Genomic DNA, 18,374 nt, shown 5'->3' with positions numbered 1-18,374 from the left:
GTCTTTGATCATATTTCTGCTTGATCGGGATTGACCTGGGGTTAAACAACAGATCAGCATCTCTTGGGTTTGTTTGATTGTCCTGAGAGATCAGGGACTGACCCAACAACTGTAGCACCCACCACCACCACACCCCCACCCCTAACAACAACTACAGTCATGCTTTTCGCTTTCTCTCTCAGATATTTCTACAGCATTGAATATGGCCGTATCCTCGACACACTCTTTGCTCATGAAGACGCTGGTAAGTCGAGAACAGACTCTACTCATCTCTGTACATCTCTTAACATCTGCCCCACATCACTTCTGCCTCTAATTTGCATGTGTGTGTGTGTGTGTGTGTGTGTGTGTGTGTACCTGTGGTCCAGCCATTGCCAGCACGGAAAATTGATGTTAAATGGTGGTGATGATGATGAGGATGATCACACACAAACAGGCTTCTTTCAGTTTCCGTCCACCAAATCCTCTTTGCTTGGTCTGAAACGGCAGCAGAAGACACTTTCCCAAGGTGCTCCGCAGTAGAGCTGAACCTGAAAACATGTGGTTCTTAACTACACAGTCACACCTGGGCCTATATATACGCGTGCGCGTGCATGTGTGTGCATGCATACTTTTATTTGTGCATTTGTTTCAGGCCACCTGGCTGCAGTCTTGCTGGTGCACCACCATGATTTTGCACCTTTACTTATGATTCTTCTTTGGTTGATTTCTTCAGGGTGGTGGGGTTTCACTTTACCACTCCTGTATGTGCTTTTGCTCTGGTTGTCATCCCATTTAGTGGTTTAGGCAGTTTGGCATCCCTGCCCTCATCTGGTGTCGTGGAAAGGAGAAAGTCCACACTGTGTAGGTTCTTTAATTTTTGTTGCACTACATTGAAGAACTGTGGGCGTTTGAACCCTAAGCTATTGCAGTACCTGGTCCTGAACTGAGATGGAGTGGATGGTACCTTTAGTACAATACAACAGCATCCCATTTGGGGGCCTTTGCATAACAGTCAGTGTCCGAATTAGGTACTAGACCTTCCAGAATTTTTCATATGTAGATTATTACTTATCTATCACGTCTGCTTCAGGGAGTAAAGTTGTATTTTTTTTCCCCAGCGTCTCCTCGTAGCTCATCTGCTGAATTGTTTCAATCTTTTAGCGTTGGACTGTTTCAGGCTCTGCTGTTAGTTTGGCTCTCTGTAGCAGCTGAGAGTACTTGTCCTGTCAGCTAAGAACAAAGGTCCTCCACAGGGTCTACATAATCTTTGGTCTCTTGTCTTGAAGGACCTTAGGATCCATCCTATCAGTTGTCTGCATTTTGCTACCATCTTGGTAATGTGCATATGAAATGATGCATCGTTGCACACACTGACCCCCAACTCTCTCACTGCCTGTGTCCCTGGGATTGCAGTGCCTTCAGATCCTGTCGATGCAGGCTGCAGTGTATTTGTGAGCAAATAGTGCTTGAAGTTTTCCAACATTAAACTTCAACCCACTTTGTATATTGCATTCAGGTCCCCACTGTAAGTTTGTGGGGTCATCTGGGTTCTTTATTGCCTGTGATAATTTTGTGTCATCAGCACAGCTTGTGACGGTGGCTGTCTGAGTGACCATGGGCATGTGTAAGTGAACTATTATAAACAGTAATGGCCCCAAGACAGTTCCCTAGAGGACACCACTTAGAATTTGTGTTTCCTCAGAGAGGGTATCATTGGCTACAAATCCTTGATTTCTGTCTTTAAGGAAGTCATGTAGCCATTCTCCCGGTTTACCAGCAATGCTGGAGTCTCACATGCCATGCCATGATTTGCCTTATCAAATGCCTTTGTGAAGTCATGATATATCATATTGGCATCTGAATGGCCAAGCAGCTGTCTCAAAACCCAGTCATAGTGCTGTAAGAGCTGTGTGAAGCAGTTTCTTCGTGGGTAGAAGCTAGGCTGTGTATTGTTCAGGAAGTCATTTTCTTCTAGGAACATTATCAGTTATTTTTTCTGATGATTCATTGCAATATTTTATGGATATGTGAAGTCGGAGAGATTGGCCTGTAGTTTGACAAGAACATAGGTGTGATTTCTGCCATAGTCCTATAGAAACTATAGCTTTTTAGGGCTCTGCGATGGAGATCCCTCAGCCATGTTCTACACTCAAAGGAAGAGACAAAGTTCTCTAAGCCGTCAATTTTGACTTGTCTTTTGTATTTTGTTAGCCTTAATTTGGCAAGTGTCCATCTGTTGATGTTTCGTAGTATAAAAAGGTGAGATAGAGCAAGACAGGGAGGGAGGGGGGGTGGGGGTGCAGGTGTGTGTGTGTGTGAGGTTGAGAATCTTGCTTTCCAACCATGTGATCTTGTGTTCAACCCATTCTGTGGCACTTTGGACACATATCTTCAACTATAGCCCCAGACTAACCAAAGCCTTGTGAAGTAAAATTGGTAGATTCTGAAACAAGACCATTGTGTGTGTGTGTGTGTGTGTGAGCATGAGTGCAAGCGTGTGCCTTTGTCTACACACATCTCATGACGATTGTAGCTGAGCATCGTTATCACAGAAGAGAGATTGTTCATTTTCAGTCTTGCATGAAAAGCTTGTCTAACTGCAAGAAAATATTGCTTGAAAACAAGTGAAGGTTGGTGACAGGAAGGACATCCAGCCGTAGAAAATCTGCCTCAACAAATTCTGCCATCAGCGTAAAGTGTCTGTACGTGTATATATTTCCTGTGTCTGTTTTGTCGTACTGGCATGGTGAGATAAATCGATATCATTGAGTTATTATTTACAGCAAGATGCCTTTCCTGTTGCTAACATTTGCATGTTTTCATGCAAAGGAATTTCTTTTTATTCCACACATCTTTAAAAGCACAGAAACAGCAAACTTCATTGCTTGCCGCTCTTTTTCTGAGGAGTGCACAGGAAATAGATATTCACACACACGCACACACACACACACACACACGCAGAGCCACTCATGTATGTGTGTGTTTGTGTGAATATTTACATGTATGTATGTGGGTGGGTGTAAATTTACTTTTTCACTCTTCAATCCTATTCTTCACTGTTCAATAACTTCAAACAGATCAATAAATATAAATTATTTCCGGAATATTCCTAAAATATAGTTTTTGACATTTGTGTTTCTCTTGTTTAGTCTCATCATTACTGCTGTCTGGCAACAAACTCATCTCTTCATCCTGGGATTCTGATGTCAAGGTAAGTTCACCTCACTTCTTTCCTATTTCTTTCACTGACTCAGGGCTTGGTAGAAAATAAAACTTTAATAAGATGTGCAGAGGATTTGACCCCAGAATCAGATGGTTGGGAGAGTGAACTCCTTATGCACACAACCATGCCTATGCCTAACTAATTCCTCTTCTTTCCTGTTAGCTAAGGAATTCCTTCTCGTATTTAGATATATCACGATAGATTCTGAGTTCAAATCTCACTTAGGTTGTCTTTCACATCTCATCACTGTTGGGGGTCACTTCGATATTTCTCTGCTCTGTGGAGATATTTTCAGTGTATGGTTTGTATGATCTGTGGTACCCTGTATGAGGTATACAGTCCTCAGCAGTCCTACTTTCAATATATATATCATGGACTCTCCTGACATACGAGGGTTCTGAAATTACTTGCTGAACAATCACACACACTGTTTGTTTCTAATGGTCAAATGTTTGTGTTCACATAAGCTCACTCTCTCCAACAGATTGACGCTACCTGTACAGGTGCCTGACGTGCCACTCAGGTAGATAACAAAATGATCACACAACAATCTGAAGCAAAGTGTTTTGCTCAAGAACACTACACAATGCCCAGCCTGGGATTGAAACCACATTCTAGCAATTGTGAGCGCAACACCCTAACTACTAAGGCATATATATATATATTATATATATATATATATATATATATATATACACATATATATACCCACACACACATATGATCTGTGGCAGGATGTGAACAGTGTTATATTTCATGAATTGTGAATGTCTGTGTCTTGGGGTTTTAGAATTATTTTCTAAATTTTTGTCTTCTATTCTCATATCAAAGTGGAGAATTGACGTAATCTGTGAAGTTGCAGACAAAATACTTTGCAGTGTCTATTTACAAACCTTTACATTCTGAGTTCAAATCCCACTTAAATCAACTTTGTCTTTCATTCTTTTGGCAGCTGTTAAAATACTTTGGGTTCATTTAATCAACCCCAACCTCCTCTCCTTGAAACTGACTTTCTAATTAATTATGTTTAAAACTATAATGGCAGTTTATATATCTTACTCCCTGTGCCAGTGACACATAAAAAGCACCTTTCGATTGTTGAGCCTTGTGGGGGCAGTGACAAGTGACCGAGACCCTTGGTGATATACTGTGCTTGTGTTGACCTGTGGAGCCAAGTGATACAATAGTTGTGACCGATGCCGGTGTTCGGTCAATGGCATCTGTGCCAGTGGCATGTAAAAAACACCCACTACCCTGTGAGAGTGGTTGGCATTAGGAAGAGCGTGCAGTTATAGAAACCCTACCGAATCAGATTGGAACCTGGTGCAGACCCCCCCCCCCGCCCCCAGCTTATCAGCTTTCAGTCAAACCATTCAACCCATACCAGCATGGAAAGCGGATGTTAAACAATGATGATGACTTCTCCAAGCTCTTGATTTCTCTTGTTCAGGCTAATTCTATAAGTGCAGACAGCAACCTATTGTCAAAGTTCCCACTTGGTTGTCTTCAATGATACTTAACATCCAAGTACCAGTCTCTAAGTCTTCGCTGTCCCCAATATAACATATCATGAAATAAGCACCAGCTGGGGGGGAAGGGTCAACTAACCCCCCCCCTTCCCAAAATTTCAGACTTTCTGCCTAAAGTAGAAGGGATTGATATTTTATTTACTTTAATTCATGGGAGTTGCACCCAGATCTCATCCAGAGATGTCAAAGAACAACAAGGTTTTGCATCTGAAGATGCTAAAAGATGAAATGCTGTGCAAGTGGAAACCCTGATGAGGTCTGTGGGAGACAAAAAGACTCCACCGGATGAGTTGCATTTACACAGAGAGGAATTTATGTAGAATATGTGATTTGCTTCTAAGTATGGTCTTTTATAATTCACTTATTTTGTGGCTGCCAGGAATTTGGTCCACGTATTTGTTTGCTGACAGAATTGTTGCTGTTGCAAGCAAAATGCTTTTTCCAGCTTTATGTTCTCGGTTCAAATTCTGCTGAGATCAATTTGTCATTCATCCTTTCAGATTTGATCAAATAAAGTACCAGTTAAATATTGGTGTTGATGAAATCAACTATCCTCTCTCCACCAAAATTCCAAGCCTACATTATTATTATTATCATTATTATTATTGTTGTTGTTATTATTATTATTATCATTATTATTATTATTATTGTTGTTATTATTATTATTCTTTTTACGGCAGGTGTGGCATTATTCCAGCTCAATGAATTTCCGATTATTTAACCAAGATTGTTTGGTATGTACACATTAAAGTCTATCTTTGATCAGTTTCTCATTATTTCTGTCTGTGTGTCCTAATGTAGAGTTCAGGTTTTATGTCCACTTTTTCAGGCTGGCAGGGGTGAGATGAGACTTCTTGAGGCAGTGTCCTATGCTTGGATACCATTCCTGGTGCCAACATTTACTTCTTTTTAATTAAGGCACTTAGTTCTACTGGTCTTCACACATCATACCACCTCAGTGTGAGACATAAGGGTAGGGAACACACACACACACTGACAAACCACTCAGAGAGATATATACAGTGTTAAGAAAGGGAACTAGCCATAGAAATGCTGCCCCAAAATGAAATGCAATTGAAATGGGATCTTCCATCCTCTCCAAGCAAGGACAGGTTGGACCATGATCACCCACCCAACCCATGCCAGCATGGAGAATGGACATAAAATGATGATGATGATGATGATAAACTTCTGTATAGTTTTTGTCTCCTAAATGTCATTTTGAAATTGATAAGAGAGTAGAGTGAAGTTGGTGTGAGGAATGGGAAAATGCAGCTTTTTCCAACAGAGTCCTTCTGCAACTCAACCCTGAAGAAGGACATTGTCTGAAACGTTGCATTCTCCACATCTATATATGTATATATATATATTACATATATACCATTCTGCCTAAAAAATGGATCTACAACTTCAATGTCCCTACATACCTCACATCTGTTTTCTTTCCTCCACCTCACTTGTATCCAATCTAAATTAACCATTACTTAACCATCTTCTCACACCATCTCCAATGAAGGGATATAATTAATAAATATCCTGGAAACAGCTGTAAGACCTTCTGTCTATAAATGTTCTGATATCTACACAGCCTTCGTTTTTTATCTCATTACGCAAAAAATCCTTATATACACACACTCACACATTGCATGTTCACACAGATATACGTGTGTGTGAGTGAGTGTATAAGGGGAATAGATGTCTAACTGAATTTCCAATGTTCTTTGACAGGGTTCCTTGGAACACGATTCCAGTGTGTACTGCATGGCTGCTGCGTTGGACGGTTCCTTATTGGCGACGGGGACGAAAGATGGTGGTGTCTGGTTGTGGCACCTCTATGACTATTACCTTCTCAAGCATCACCGATGTAAGTAACATCTCTCACACATTCAACATTGAATTAATGGCCTTTTCACACAAAATCTGTCCATAGAATATTGAGAACTTATACAACCACGACTAGGTTTCAGTCTTATTGGATTTCTTCAGCTAACTTCTTTGAAATTCTCTCCTTTTCTCTTTGGATGTTACATACAACTGCTGCTGCTTGGGATTATTTTCTTCCTTCATCCAAGAGGAAAGTTTCAACTAATTCTCAATGCTTTTGCACACAGCATTTAGTCCATTGCAGCTTTTTTGTGCCATTGATCCACTTGAGTTATTTCCCTTCATTAGTCATTCATTATAATTAGTAAATGCAATGAAGAATGACAAAAAAAAAAGACAACACAAACAGGATAAGCTTTAACGACTCTGGTATTAGCTGGGAATACGATGCATTGATGGCAGGGATTTGTGTCCTGTGAATCCTTTACGAAACACAGGAACGGCAAAGAACTGATGGGAAGAAAACAGGGTTTTAGCATTTTGGACCTTAATCAGGAAAAAGAGAAAAGGGGTCAAAGGTTGTGAGAGAGAGGAAGAAATGAAACTGGTTGAGTGGGAGGGAAAGGGTGTTGAGTGGGAGGGAATGGTGCGTGGATTCAAGTAATCAAGTGTTTTAGTAATTATATCCACTTGCAATAGTAAAATGTTATTTATAAACAATTAAGTCAGATTAGATTTCTGAAGAGTAACAATTTGTCAGTTGTGGTGGTCACATCTACTTGACACTATTATTGTCTCTGGTTGAGTGGCTGGCTGTGTGCGTTGTGCTATACTACCATATATTGGTAAGCCTGACATCCAAACACCTGATAGGGAGGCGGAGGTGAGGGGGGGGGGCTGTTCATGTGGTTTGTGTTGCATTTCAGTGCATCATGTTCTCTGACAATGAATGGCTGCCATAGCAACGTATGACATCATCATCATCATCATCATTTAAGGTTTGGCTTCCATTGGACAATTTGCCAGGGTCTGATGAAATGGCGGATTGTGCCAGGCTCCAGTGCCAGCTTTGACATGATTTCTGGATTCCCTTCCTTGATGCCAACCCTTTTCCAGAATGTTCTGGGTTCTTTTTTCATGACTAGTGATGATCACCTTGTATGTAATCTGTTAGGTTAAGGGTTTAAAGTGGCCCCTATAACTGAGGGAGAGCAAAAGAGAGAAAGAGGCGAGAGATGGTTCTAGGTGGAGGGATGAGAAATGAGAAGAGGGGATCAGAAAAGGATTAGGGACAGAGATTGAAAAGCACAGGGTTGGGTGTGGTGGCCAGGGCTATTCAGCATTATAAGGGACAATGTTTTAATTTACCAAACTTTTTATTCTTTTCTTCCACCATGTTCACAGGTCACCAAGGTCGTGTGAATTCAGTGATCATTAGTCCAGGTGAGTGTTGTGTCTTTTCCTGTATTGCGTGAGTGATCATGAATAGAATGTGTTGCATCTCTAGCATAACTCATCAATCAACCCCTTAATACAAATATCCCCTTTTTGTTTCTGTATACCAACCAATGTTGTTGTGTTTGTTGTTATTGTTTCCTTGCTCTTTTACTCAATTCTTCTACCATTTACCATTTACACAACATTACTTGCACCCTGTCAAGTAATGTTACCCCAAGGATCTTTCACCCGAACCCCCTTTGCAGCCACTTGTTTTCTTGATTGGACTTTTTTGGTTATTACTCACTTGACTCAATATTCATGACTTTAGGTGAAGATAAGCACAAAACCCCAATTTGAAGATTGCAATTGGTCTACAGAATCGTTAGCACGCCGGGCGAAATGCTTAGCGGTATTTCGTCTGCGTTACATTGTGAGTTCGAATTCCGCTGAGGTTGACTTTGCCTTTCATCCTTTCGGGGTCGATGAATTAAGTAGCAGTTACGCACTGGGGTCGATGTAATCGACTTAATACCTATGTCTGTCCTTGTTTGTCCCCTCTGTGTTTAGCCCCTTGTGGGTAATAAAGGAATAGGTATTTTCAAAATTATTTGAAACAAAGACTGTTCTTTTAGCAGAAATATGGTTAGAAAAGGAATCAACATCCTCTATAGACTGAATAGGTTTGTGAGGGTTGCGGGCAGTGCCCCTTATTTTAGAAAACAGTTACTGTACAGTTGTGTGAATTTGATTACTACTTTGAGAAATATCCAGAAAGTTCTGTCAAACTCTGTTTAATAATCTTTTTTTTTCTTCTTTTCCCTTCTTTTCAGATAAAACTCAGTTATACACGTGTGGATCCGATGGTTACTTCAAGATCCTTGACTCCTATTCGGGAATTGAAACATTCAGTAAAAAGATGGATGATGAAATTAGGTGAAACTATTTCTCTCTCTCTCTTTCTCTCTCTCTCTTTCTCTCTCTCTTTCTCTCTCTCTCTCTCTCTTTCTCTCCCTCTCTCTCTCTCTCTTTCTCTCTCTCTCTCTCTCTCTTCTCTCTCTCTCTCTCTACCCCCCCCCCTTGTCTCTTCATCATTCCTCTTGGAATTGTCTTCTGTCTACCATTTCACAGTTCAGAAACAATCTCGTCAAGTTTTACATCTTTTTTATGCTGTCTGTGCATGTTTGTCCTGCTTTCAGAATAGGGTCCACTGTGTCCCTGCGTGTTGTAAGAAGTGGCTGAAATAGTTTGCAACTGAGAAGGCATCCATTTACAAGAACCCTGCTTTACAAAAAACCCTGCTTTACAAAAAACCCTGCTTTACAAAAACTCTCCAATCTTTCCCTGCTAAAATGGGGAAACTGATGCGTTTCTGTGTATTTGTCTGCCTCAATACTTTCTACACAAACAAAATAGATTTTATTCTTATCAGAAAACAGGAATGGCAGGTGATTGTCATGTTAGGATGCCAAGTGAAGACTGTGCCTCCCAGCATAAAGACAATTTGAGTAGAAAGAACTGGAAGCTGTGTTCTTTGTTGGTCGTAGATTTAGAGGGAATTAAATGATGCTTATTACAATAAGGAGGAAGAGGCTGAGACTTATGATGGAGAAGAACTGGCAGTTTTTATGAGACAATCTGTTGGAGACTAGAGATGAAAGCTGTGTCTGATGGGAAAGTACAGGGTGGCTGTAGACACCCTGTAGACACCCTGTAGACACCCTTTTTGCCCCGACAGCAAAGAGACATGCTTGAAAGAACTGGAAGGAAGGAAGCAGTAAAGAAAACTATCAAATAACTTGATAAAATAGTAAGGTGAGAGGAAGAAAGGGAGAGGTTTGTACGTGTTTAGCCATGTAAGGATTAGAGGCATGAGGTGTTCTGCATTGGTAACTCACTGACGTTGATAAGAGACATCAAAAGTAAGGTTGCTGAACATGAAGACTGCATGGGAAAGAGAGAGAGAGAGAGAGAGAGATAGACTTCTTTGAATAGACCCAACAAAAGGATTGTCCATTTAAGGTGACAGGAGTGTGGTTGAGAGAAAGCGATAAAGGATATGAAGGCAGGAAAACCAGCCAATGAAGTAAGATAGCAGATTCGTTACTTGAATAGTAAATCAAGTAAATCCAGGAGAGTGTCAGAGCCAAAGACTGGTGTAGCAGCAGCATTATGAAGTGTTAGAATGGTAAAGGAGCTTTACTAGAGAGAAGGGGAACCATAGAAGCCTCATACAGGGGCTGGACCAGGTTGGGAAAGTTTCTGGGGAAATGATTGCAAAATTAAGGAGAGGATTAGTCTAGATGAGATATAGTTCAGCTTTGTTTCCAGTAGAGGGCACCAGTGATACGATATTCCTTGTAAGACAACTGCATGACAAATTTTCAACTGGGAGTCAGCCTCTGCATTTAGCATTTGGGGACCTGGAGAAGGCTTTTGACACGGTCCCACACTCTAATGGTAAATAAAGATGGCTTGTGAAGGCCACACAAACCATGTACAAAGGAGCAGGTATCAATGAATTTGGTCGCCTTGACTGGCTTCCATGCCGGTGGCATGTTAAAAGCACCAATCGATCATGGCCGATGCAAGACTCCTCTGGCACCTGTGCAGGTGGCACGTAAAAAGCACCCACTACACTCGCGGAGTGGTTGGCGTTAGGAAGGGCATCCAGCTGTAGAAACACTGCCAGATCAGACAGGAGCGTGGTGCAGCCTCCTGGCTTCCCAGACCCCTGTCGAACCATCCAACCCATGCTAGCGCGGAAAACGGACATTAAACGGTGATGATGATGATGATGATGTAGGAGTTCATCAGGACTCTGTTCTCAGCCCTGTCCTGTTTATTTCAGTAATCCAAGTCATAACAGGAATTTAGGACTGGCTGTCCTTGAACTCTTGAACACTGATGATTCAGTTCTTATAGCAGAATCTGTAGATCTGAAGTTGAAATTCCAGATACAAAAGCAAAAGGACTTCAAAGTCAACTGGTAAAAGCAGAAATTTTAGTGCCTAGGACGAAAGACAAGACTGTAGTAACATCAGGGAAATGCCCACATTCCATTTGCAATTTTCAATGATTATTTGATTTTGATGGTCACTTTGTTTTCTGAAGAGTTTATTTAAAACTGGACAAAAAGTCGTTGGACAAAAAAATCATTAGACAAAGAATCATCGGACGAAAAGTTGGGTCCCAGCTCTGAAGCAATACATACACTTTACCAGAACATATATATATATATATATATATATATATATATATATATATATATGTGGCCGTAACCAGTACCGCATCGACTGGCCTCCGTGCTGTGGGCACAACACACACCATCCGATCGTGGCCGTTCGCCAGCCTCATCTGGCACCTGTGTCGGTGGCACATAAAGACACCATCCGAAGACCCGGCGACGTAGTCGTCCACCTGTGCATACCTTCCCTCTTATGACACTTGTGAAGACCTGTTGAGGCAAGTGTGTGACACTTGTGAAGACCTGTTGAGGCAGAGGCAAGTGTGTGACACTTGTGGAGACCTGTTGAAGCAAGTGTGTGACACTTGTGAAGACCTGTTGAGGCAAGTGAAAATCAAATCAAACCAAATCAAAATAGATGAACATCAATGGAATTTGTATCTTTGTGGTTCCAGTACCGGTGGCACACAAGAAAACCATCCGAACGTGGCCGTAGCCAGTACCGCATCGACTGGCCTCCGTGCTGTGGGCACAACAAACACCATCTGATCGTGGCCGTTCGCCAGCCTCATCTGGCACCTGTGTCGGTGGCACATAAAAACACCATCCGAAGACCCGGCGACGTAGTCAGTCCACCTGTGCATACCTTCCTACTTATGACACTTGTGAAGACCTGTTGAGGCAAGTGTGTGACACCTACTTATGACACTTGTGAAGACCTGTTGAGGCAAGTGTGTGACACTTGTGTAGACCTGTTGAGGCAAGTGAAAATCAAATCAAATCAAATCAAATCAAACCAAATCAAAATAGATGAACATCAATGGAATTTGTATCTTTGTGGTACCAGTACCGTTGGCACACAAGAAAACCATCCGAACGTGGCCGTAGCCAGTACCGCATCGACTGGCCTCTGTGACGTGGGCACATAACAAACACCATCCGATCGTGGCCGTTCGCCAGCCTCATCTGGCACCTGTGTCGGTGGCACATAAAAACACCAACCGAAGACCCGGCAAGACTAGTCAGGCCATAACCCGTGGCCCCTACTTGGGACGTAGTCAGTCCCCTGTGCATACCTTCCTTCCTTCCTGTGACACTTGTGAAGATCTGTGAAGACCTGTTGAGGCAAGTGAAAATCAAATCAAATCAAATCAAATCAAACCAAATCAAAATAGATGAACATCAATGGAATTTGTATCTTTGTGGTACCAGTACCGTTGGCACACAAGAAAACCATCCGAACGTGGCCGTAGCCAGTACCGCATCGACTGGCCTCTGTGACGTGGGCACATAACAAACACCATCCGATCGTGGCCGTTCGCCAGCCTCATCTGGCACCTGTGTCGGTGGCACATAAAAACACCAACCGAAGACCCGGCAAGACTAGTCAGGCCATAACCCGTGGCCCCTACTTGGGACGTAGTCAGTCCCCTGTGCATACCTTCCTTCCTTCCTGTGACACTTGTGAAGATCTGTGAAGACCTGTTGAGGCAAGTGAAAATCAAATCAAATCAAATCAAAATAGATGAACATCAATGGAATTTGTATCTTTGTGGTACCAGTGCCGGTGGCACACAAGAAAACCATCCGAACGTGGCCGTAGCCAGTACCGCATCGACTGGCCTCCGTGCTGTGGGCACGTAACAAACACCATCCGATCGTGGCCGTTCGCCAGCCTCATCTGGCACCTGTGTCGGTGGCACATAAAAACACCATCCGAAGACCCGGCAAGACTAGTCAGGCCGTAACCCGTGGCCCCTACCTGGGACGTAGTCAGTCCACCTGTGCATACCTTCCTTCTTGTGACACTTGTGAAGACCTGTTGAGGCAAGTGAAAATCAAATCAAAACAAATCAAAATAGATGAACATCAATGGAATTTGTATCTTTGTGGTACCAGTGCCGGTGGCACACAAGAAAATCATCCGAACGTGGCCGTAGCCAGTACCGCATTGACTGGCCTCCGTGCTTTGGGGACGTAACAAACACCATCCGATCGTGGCCGTCCGCCAGCCTCATCTGGCACCTGTGTCGGTGGCACATAAAAACACCATCCGAGCGTGGCCGTCTGCCAGCCTCGTCTGGCACCTGTGTCGGTGGCACATAAAAACACCATCCGAGCGTGGCCGTTCGCCAGCCTCGTCTGGCACCTGTGTCGGTGGCACATAAAATCACCCACTACACTCTCGGAGTGGTTGGCGTTAGGAAGGGCATCCAGCTGTAGAAACACTGCCAGATCTGACTGGCCTGGTGCAGCCTTCGGGCTCCCCAGACCCCAGTTGAACCGTCCAACCCATGCTAGCATGGAAAACGGACGCTAAATGATGATGATGATGATGATGATATATATACACACACACACACACACACACACACACACACACAGTGATGATTATGAATGTACTGTTCGTTACATATATATCATCATCTTTATTTAATGTCCGCCTTCCATGCTGACTTGGGTTGGATGGTTTGACAGAGTACTGTGTATATATATGTATGTATGTATGTATGTATGTATGTATGTATGTATGCATGCATACACACAAACACCTGTTTGTTTCACATTCATTTTCCCATGCTAGCAAGAGTTAGACATATTATTGAAGCATTGGTTTACACCCAGTTTACACCCTTCTAATCACAAATTCTTTCTGGTAAAAGAGTTTTCAAACTATTTTCAGAGCTACAAGATGACTTGCTAACAGAAACCTCAACAACCATCACTGTTCACAATTTTTTCAGGCAAAATGTAAACATTCACACACACACATAAATGTGTGTGCAAATGTTGACCTCATGCACTGAGCTGCAGCTGGTATCCTTTATTGATATTTCCTGATGCCGTTGAAGGACCTATGTATTGTTTATGACCTTCCCCCTGAATGTGTCCTTCTCTGTTACAGATGTATGGGCCGCTTGGATGCTTATCTGATTTTTGGTACTAATGCTGGCAGTGTGTGTGTGTGGGATCCATTCAACTTCTGTCAAGTTGACTACATACCAGATGCCCATCATGGTGAGTATAACATTAAATACCCTATCAAACAGCCTCTGACACATCAGATAACCTTCCAACAAGAACATTCACCCGTCCTGTATGTGGGCAAAGTGCTAACATCATCCTAACTTCACTCCTTGGCTCTCCATCAATAAGTGACCCTCATCATTCTCAGGATACAAAGACAGGTTTCTCTTCAGGAGGAATGTTTAGTCCAAGAATATCAAGTACCTCTACTAACTTCATTGTTTGTACCTTTAGAACTTCAAGGACCACCACCACTGTTTAACCACTCCCACTACAACTAATGAAACTATCCTTTGAAGTATGACCCTCCACACAAGCCCATCACAAAAATTCAATACCCCAAGACTCCCAACTTTACTCATATTGTACTGAAGCTGTTCAGGCAAAAGAAAGGCCTACACTACCTGGGGTAACTCACCCACCCCTAACAACTGGGTGGTGTTTATCCAGCAAGACAACAGATGAACATCACAAAGCATAAAAGGTGGCTGAGGGTATCCTTCATCCTGAAACTATTCCATCTTCCAAACTACAATCAATTCTTTTAGTCCTTTGTCGAAATAATTCCCATCAACTTTGAAGAACATTTTTACCCACTCCATGTCACAATAACAGTGGGTTCTGTTTTACTAAGAAAGCAACCTCTCTACCAGCCGTTACCCTATTCTCTTCTCATATCTCTAACACAATGGGGACAGCCATTAAAATGACGTCATCCTACATCTCTCTCTCTCTCTCTCTCTAACCCCCCCCCTTAAATGACCACCAGTACAGTTTCTACAAAACCAAACCCAATGGTGTCCTACTCTCCTCTGTCACCCATTATTTGAGGAATTTGATGAAAATAATGTTATTACTCTTCTTTCCGATCAGTAGCTTCCAATCAAGTTCCGCTCTTGTGGAATGTGTTAATAGCATTTTCTGTCCCTCTTTCTACCAACTCTGGCATGCCCCAAGGTTCAGTTTTCTCACCCACTTTCTTCCCTTTCTACATCAATGACTTATATTGCCACAACATTCCACGACCCCTACTCTTACACAGATGACACAACCCTTCGATACCTCTGTAACATTCCCCAACCATCCACTCCCACCCCAGACACCACACACCAAACCCACACTGATGCCAGAAACAGAAACCTCAAAAGCATCTTCCAGTGGGGCCAGGCCATTCTTCTCTCTTTTGACAGCAAATAAAAACAGGTATCATTCCTCGTCAAAAAGCCCTCCCGGTGAAAGACACATCGACATATTTAAGATCATGTCCCATCAACTAACCCTTCTTTTCAATGCCAGGACATGCTTCAGCTCCCAACAAGCATTGCCTTACCACCACCAAAGCTCTGAAGGGGCCTAGGATTAGGGTTAGAGTGTAGTGGGTGCTTTTACATGCAACTGGCACGGGGGCCAGTCAGGCGGTACTGGCAACAATCACGCTCGAATGGTACCTTTTACGTGCTACCAGCACGGAAGCCAGTTAGCCGCTCTGGCAACGATCACACTCGGATGGTGCTCTTAGCACCCTACAAGCACAGGGCTCAAGTGCCAGTAAGGCGGCGCTGGTAATGATCACACTCATATGGTGCTCTCTGCACCCCGCTAGCATGGATGCCAGCCATCAAAATGATTTTTGATTTTGATTTTGATTTCACTTGCCTCAACAGGTCTTTGCAAGCAGAGTTTACTGACCAAAGAAGGAAAAGCTATGCATAAGCGGGCTGGTTATGCTCCTGGCATAGGCCACGGGTTATGGTTTCATCTGGCTTGCCGGGTCTTCTCGAGCACAGCATATTTCCAAAAGTCTCAGTCACTAGTCATTTCCTTGGTGAGGCCTAATGTTTGAAGGTCGTGCTTCACCACTTCATCCCAGGTTTTCCTGGGCCTACCTCTTCCACAGGTTCCCCCAACCGCTAGGGTGTGGCATTTTTTCACACAGCTATCCTCATCCATTCTCACCACATGACCATACCAGTACAGTCATCTCTCTTGCAAACCACATCTAATGCTTCTTAGGTCCAACTTTTCTCTCAAGGTACTTACATTCTGTCGAGCATGCACACTGACATTACACATCCATCGGAGCATACTGGCTTTGTTCCTTGCAAGCTTACGCATGTCCTCAGCAGTCACGGCCCATGTTTCACAGCCATGTAGCATGGCTGTTCGTACACATGCATCATACAGTCTACCTTTTACTCTGAGCGAGCGGCCCTTTGTTACCAGCAGAGGTAGGAGTTCTCTGAACTTAGCCCAGGCTATTCTTATTCTAGCAGCTACACTTTCAGAGCACCCACCCCTGCTACTGACTTGGTCACCTAGGTAACGAAAGCTATCAACTATTTCTAGTTTTTCTCCCTGGAACGTGGCAGAAGTTGTTCTCTGCACATTTTCAGTATTTATTGCTCCTGTGTATCTGCCACATACAAAAACTATCTTCCCAGTAAGCATTCCTTTGATATTGCTGCACCTCTTATGTGTCCATAGCTTACACTTGGTGCATCTTATAGAGTTTCTACCTACGCCTTTCCTACAGATCGGGCATTCTGTCTTGAATTCTTCAATTATTGCCGGGAGACTATGATAAATAGGAGGGGGCTGAGGACTGAACCTTGGTGGACCTCTACCTCTACCTTGAATTCTTCACTGTACTCGTTGCCAACCCTCACCTTACTGACAGCATCCCTGTACATGGCTTGCACGACTCTCATCTCTTAATATTGTAATATATTAAACCAGTGTAACTTTGATGGAACCATCCTTATAAGAGGTTTATATATCCTCATAGTGACTATATATATATATATATATATATATATATATATATATATATCATCATCATCATCATCATCGTTGTTTAACGTCTGCTGTCCATGCTGGCATTGGTTGTACGGTTTGACTGGGGACTGGCAAGCCAGAAGGCTACACCAAGTTCCAATCTGATCTGGCAAAGTTTCTACTGCTGGATGCCCTTCCTAACACCATGTTACTTTGGGTCGAGAGGGAACTTTGCACCATCCACAGATCTGGTCAGTGGCCCTCAACAGGTTGTCCCATAGAAACCTCCAATTCTCTTTCACATCATGTGATGCTGTATCCCCCTCTATTTCATCAAAAGCTTTGAGTAATACGTCTCTAAATCTCTGTCCATTCGCAGGATCTTTAAACTTCTAGACCCTTCTCCTCCATACTGGTCGTCTTCTGGGCATCCATATTGCCCTGATTCTGAAGTCGCTAACTACTAGTGTATGTTGTGGGGTATGTTCTTCACTTGGGAAGGTTTTGGCATCTATAAGTAGCCATCTTTCCCTTTTCCTGGTGAGGATGTAGTCAATTTGACTAGTGTGTCTACCAGATCAATATATATACATATATATATAGACAGATTGTTGTTTCACCCTATTCTGTCCTCTTTCCCATATAAAGTTACCATTATTGTTGTTGTCTTTGGTCGCCATCAGCTAATGTTGCATTCTCACTTTTTAGGTGCCGTGACGACACTCCACGTCCAAAATCGAAACCTTGTCACTGGCGGAGAAGACGGTCGTGTGGTATTATGGCAAGAAGTGACCTCCTTCTCAGCCTATCTCTGACCAGTAGGGACCAACAACACATCATCAACGTCTCATCCTGAGCATTCCATAATTGGTGGGGTGGGGAGCACAGCTGCTGCTGCGCTGCAATACCACTGCTGCTGCACTCCAATACCACTGCTGCAGCACTCCAATACCACTGCTGCTACAACACTCCAGTACCTCTGCTATTGCACTCTGATACCACTGCTGCAACACTCTAATAACACTACTGTGACACTCAGGTGCTGCTGTTGCAACACTCCAATACCACTGCTGCCAGGCTGCTATGATATTACAATACCACTGCTGTAACACTACCAAACTGTTATAGTAATGCTACGATACCACTACAATACTGCTGCCATACCACTGCTAAAAATACCGCAATAGCACTTCTGTAACACTAGAATGCCACATTTACAACACTGACAACCATAAAACTGCAATGTTACAAGCACACCATTATGATATCAAGTTTCCCATCTTAATGCTGTTGCTATGACCACTTTGACATCAGCTCCTACCCCCACCTCTCTCCCACATCTGTGATTAATTACTTTAATTAAAATAAAAAAGTTATTCTATTCTTTAAA

At 42.8% G+C, this 18,374-nt stretch overlaps 1 protein-coding gene across 1 annotated transcript in view; it reads left to right on the top strand.

Moving 5' to 3' along the window:
• LOC115221470 (protein FAN) overlaps positions 1-18,374 on the top strand; it is a 65,912-nt gene extending 47,538 nt beyond the window's left edge. Inside the window, exons 25-32 of the mRNA XM_029791654.2 lie at positions 183-244; positions 3,132-3,193; positions 5,415-5,468; positions 6,463-6,598; positions 7,963-8,001; positions 8,829-8,931; positions 14,088-14,200; positions 17,693-18,374. Of these exons, the coding sequence (XP_029647514.1) occupies positions 183-244; positions 3,132-3,193; positions 5,415-5,468; positions 6,463-6,598; positions 7,963-8,001; positions 8,829-8,931; positions 14,088-14,200; positions 17,693-17,799 (676 nt within the window). The 3' untranslated portion in view covers positions 17,800-18,374. The remainder of the gene's footprint in view (positions 1-182; positions 245-3,131; positions 3,194-5,414; positions 5,469-6,462; positions 6,599-7,962; positions 8,002-8,828; positions 8,932-14,087; positions 14,201-17,692) is intronic.

Source organism: Octopus sinensis, linkage group LG18, assembly GCF_006345805.1.
Source record: "Octopus sinensis linkage group LG18, ASM634580v1, whole genome shotgun sequence".
Classification (NCBI taxonomy): domain Eukaryota; kingdom Metazoa; phylum Mollusca; class Cephalopoda; order Octopoda; family Octopodidae; genus Octopus; species Octopus sinensis.
Note: the sequence above shows the minus strand (reverse complement) of the source record. Positions and strands in the feature narration are given on the sequence as shown.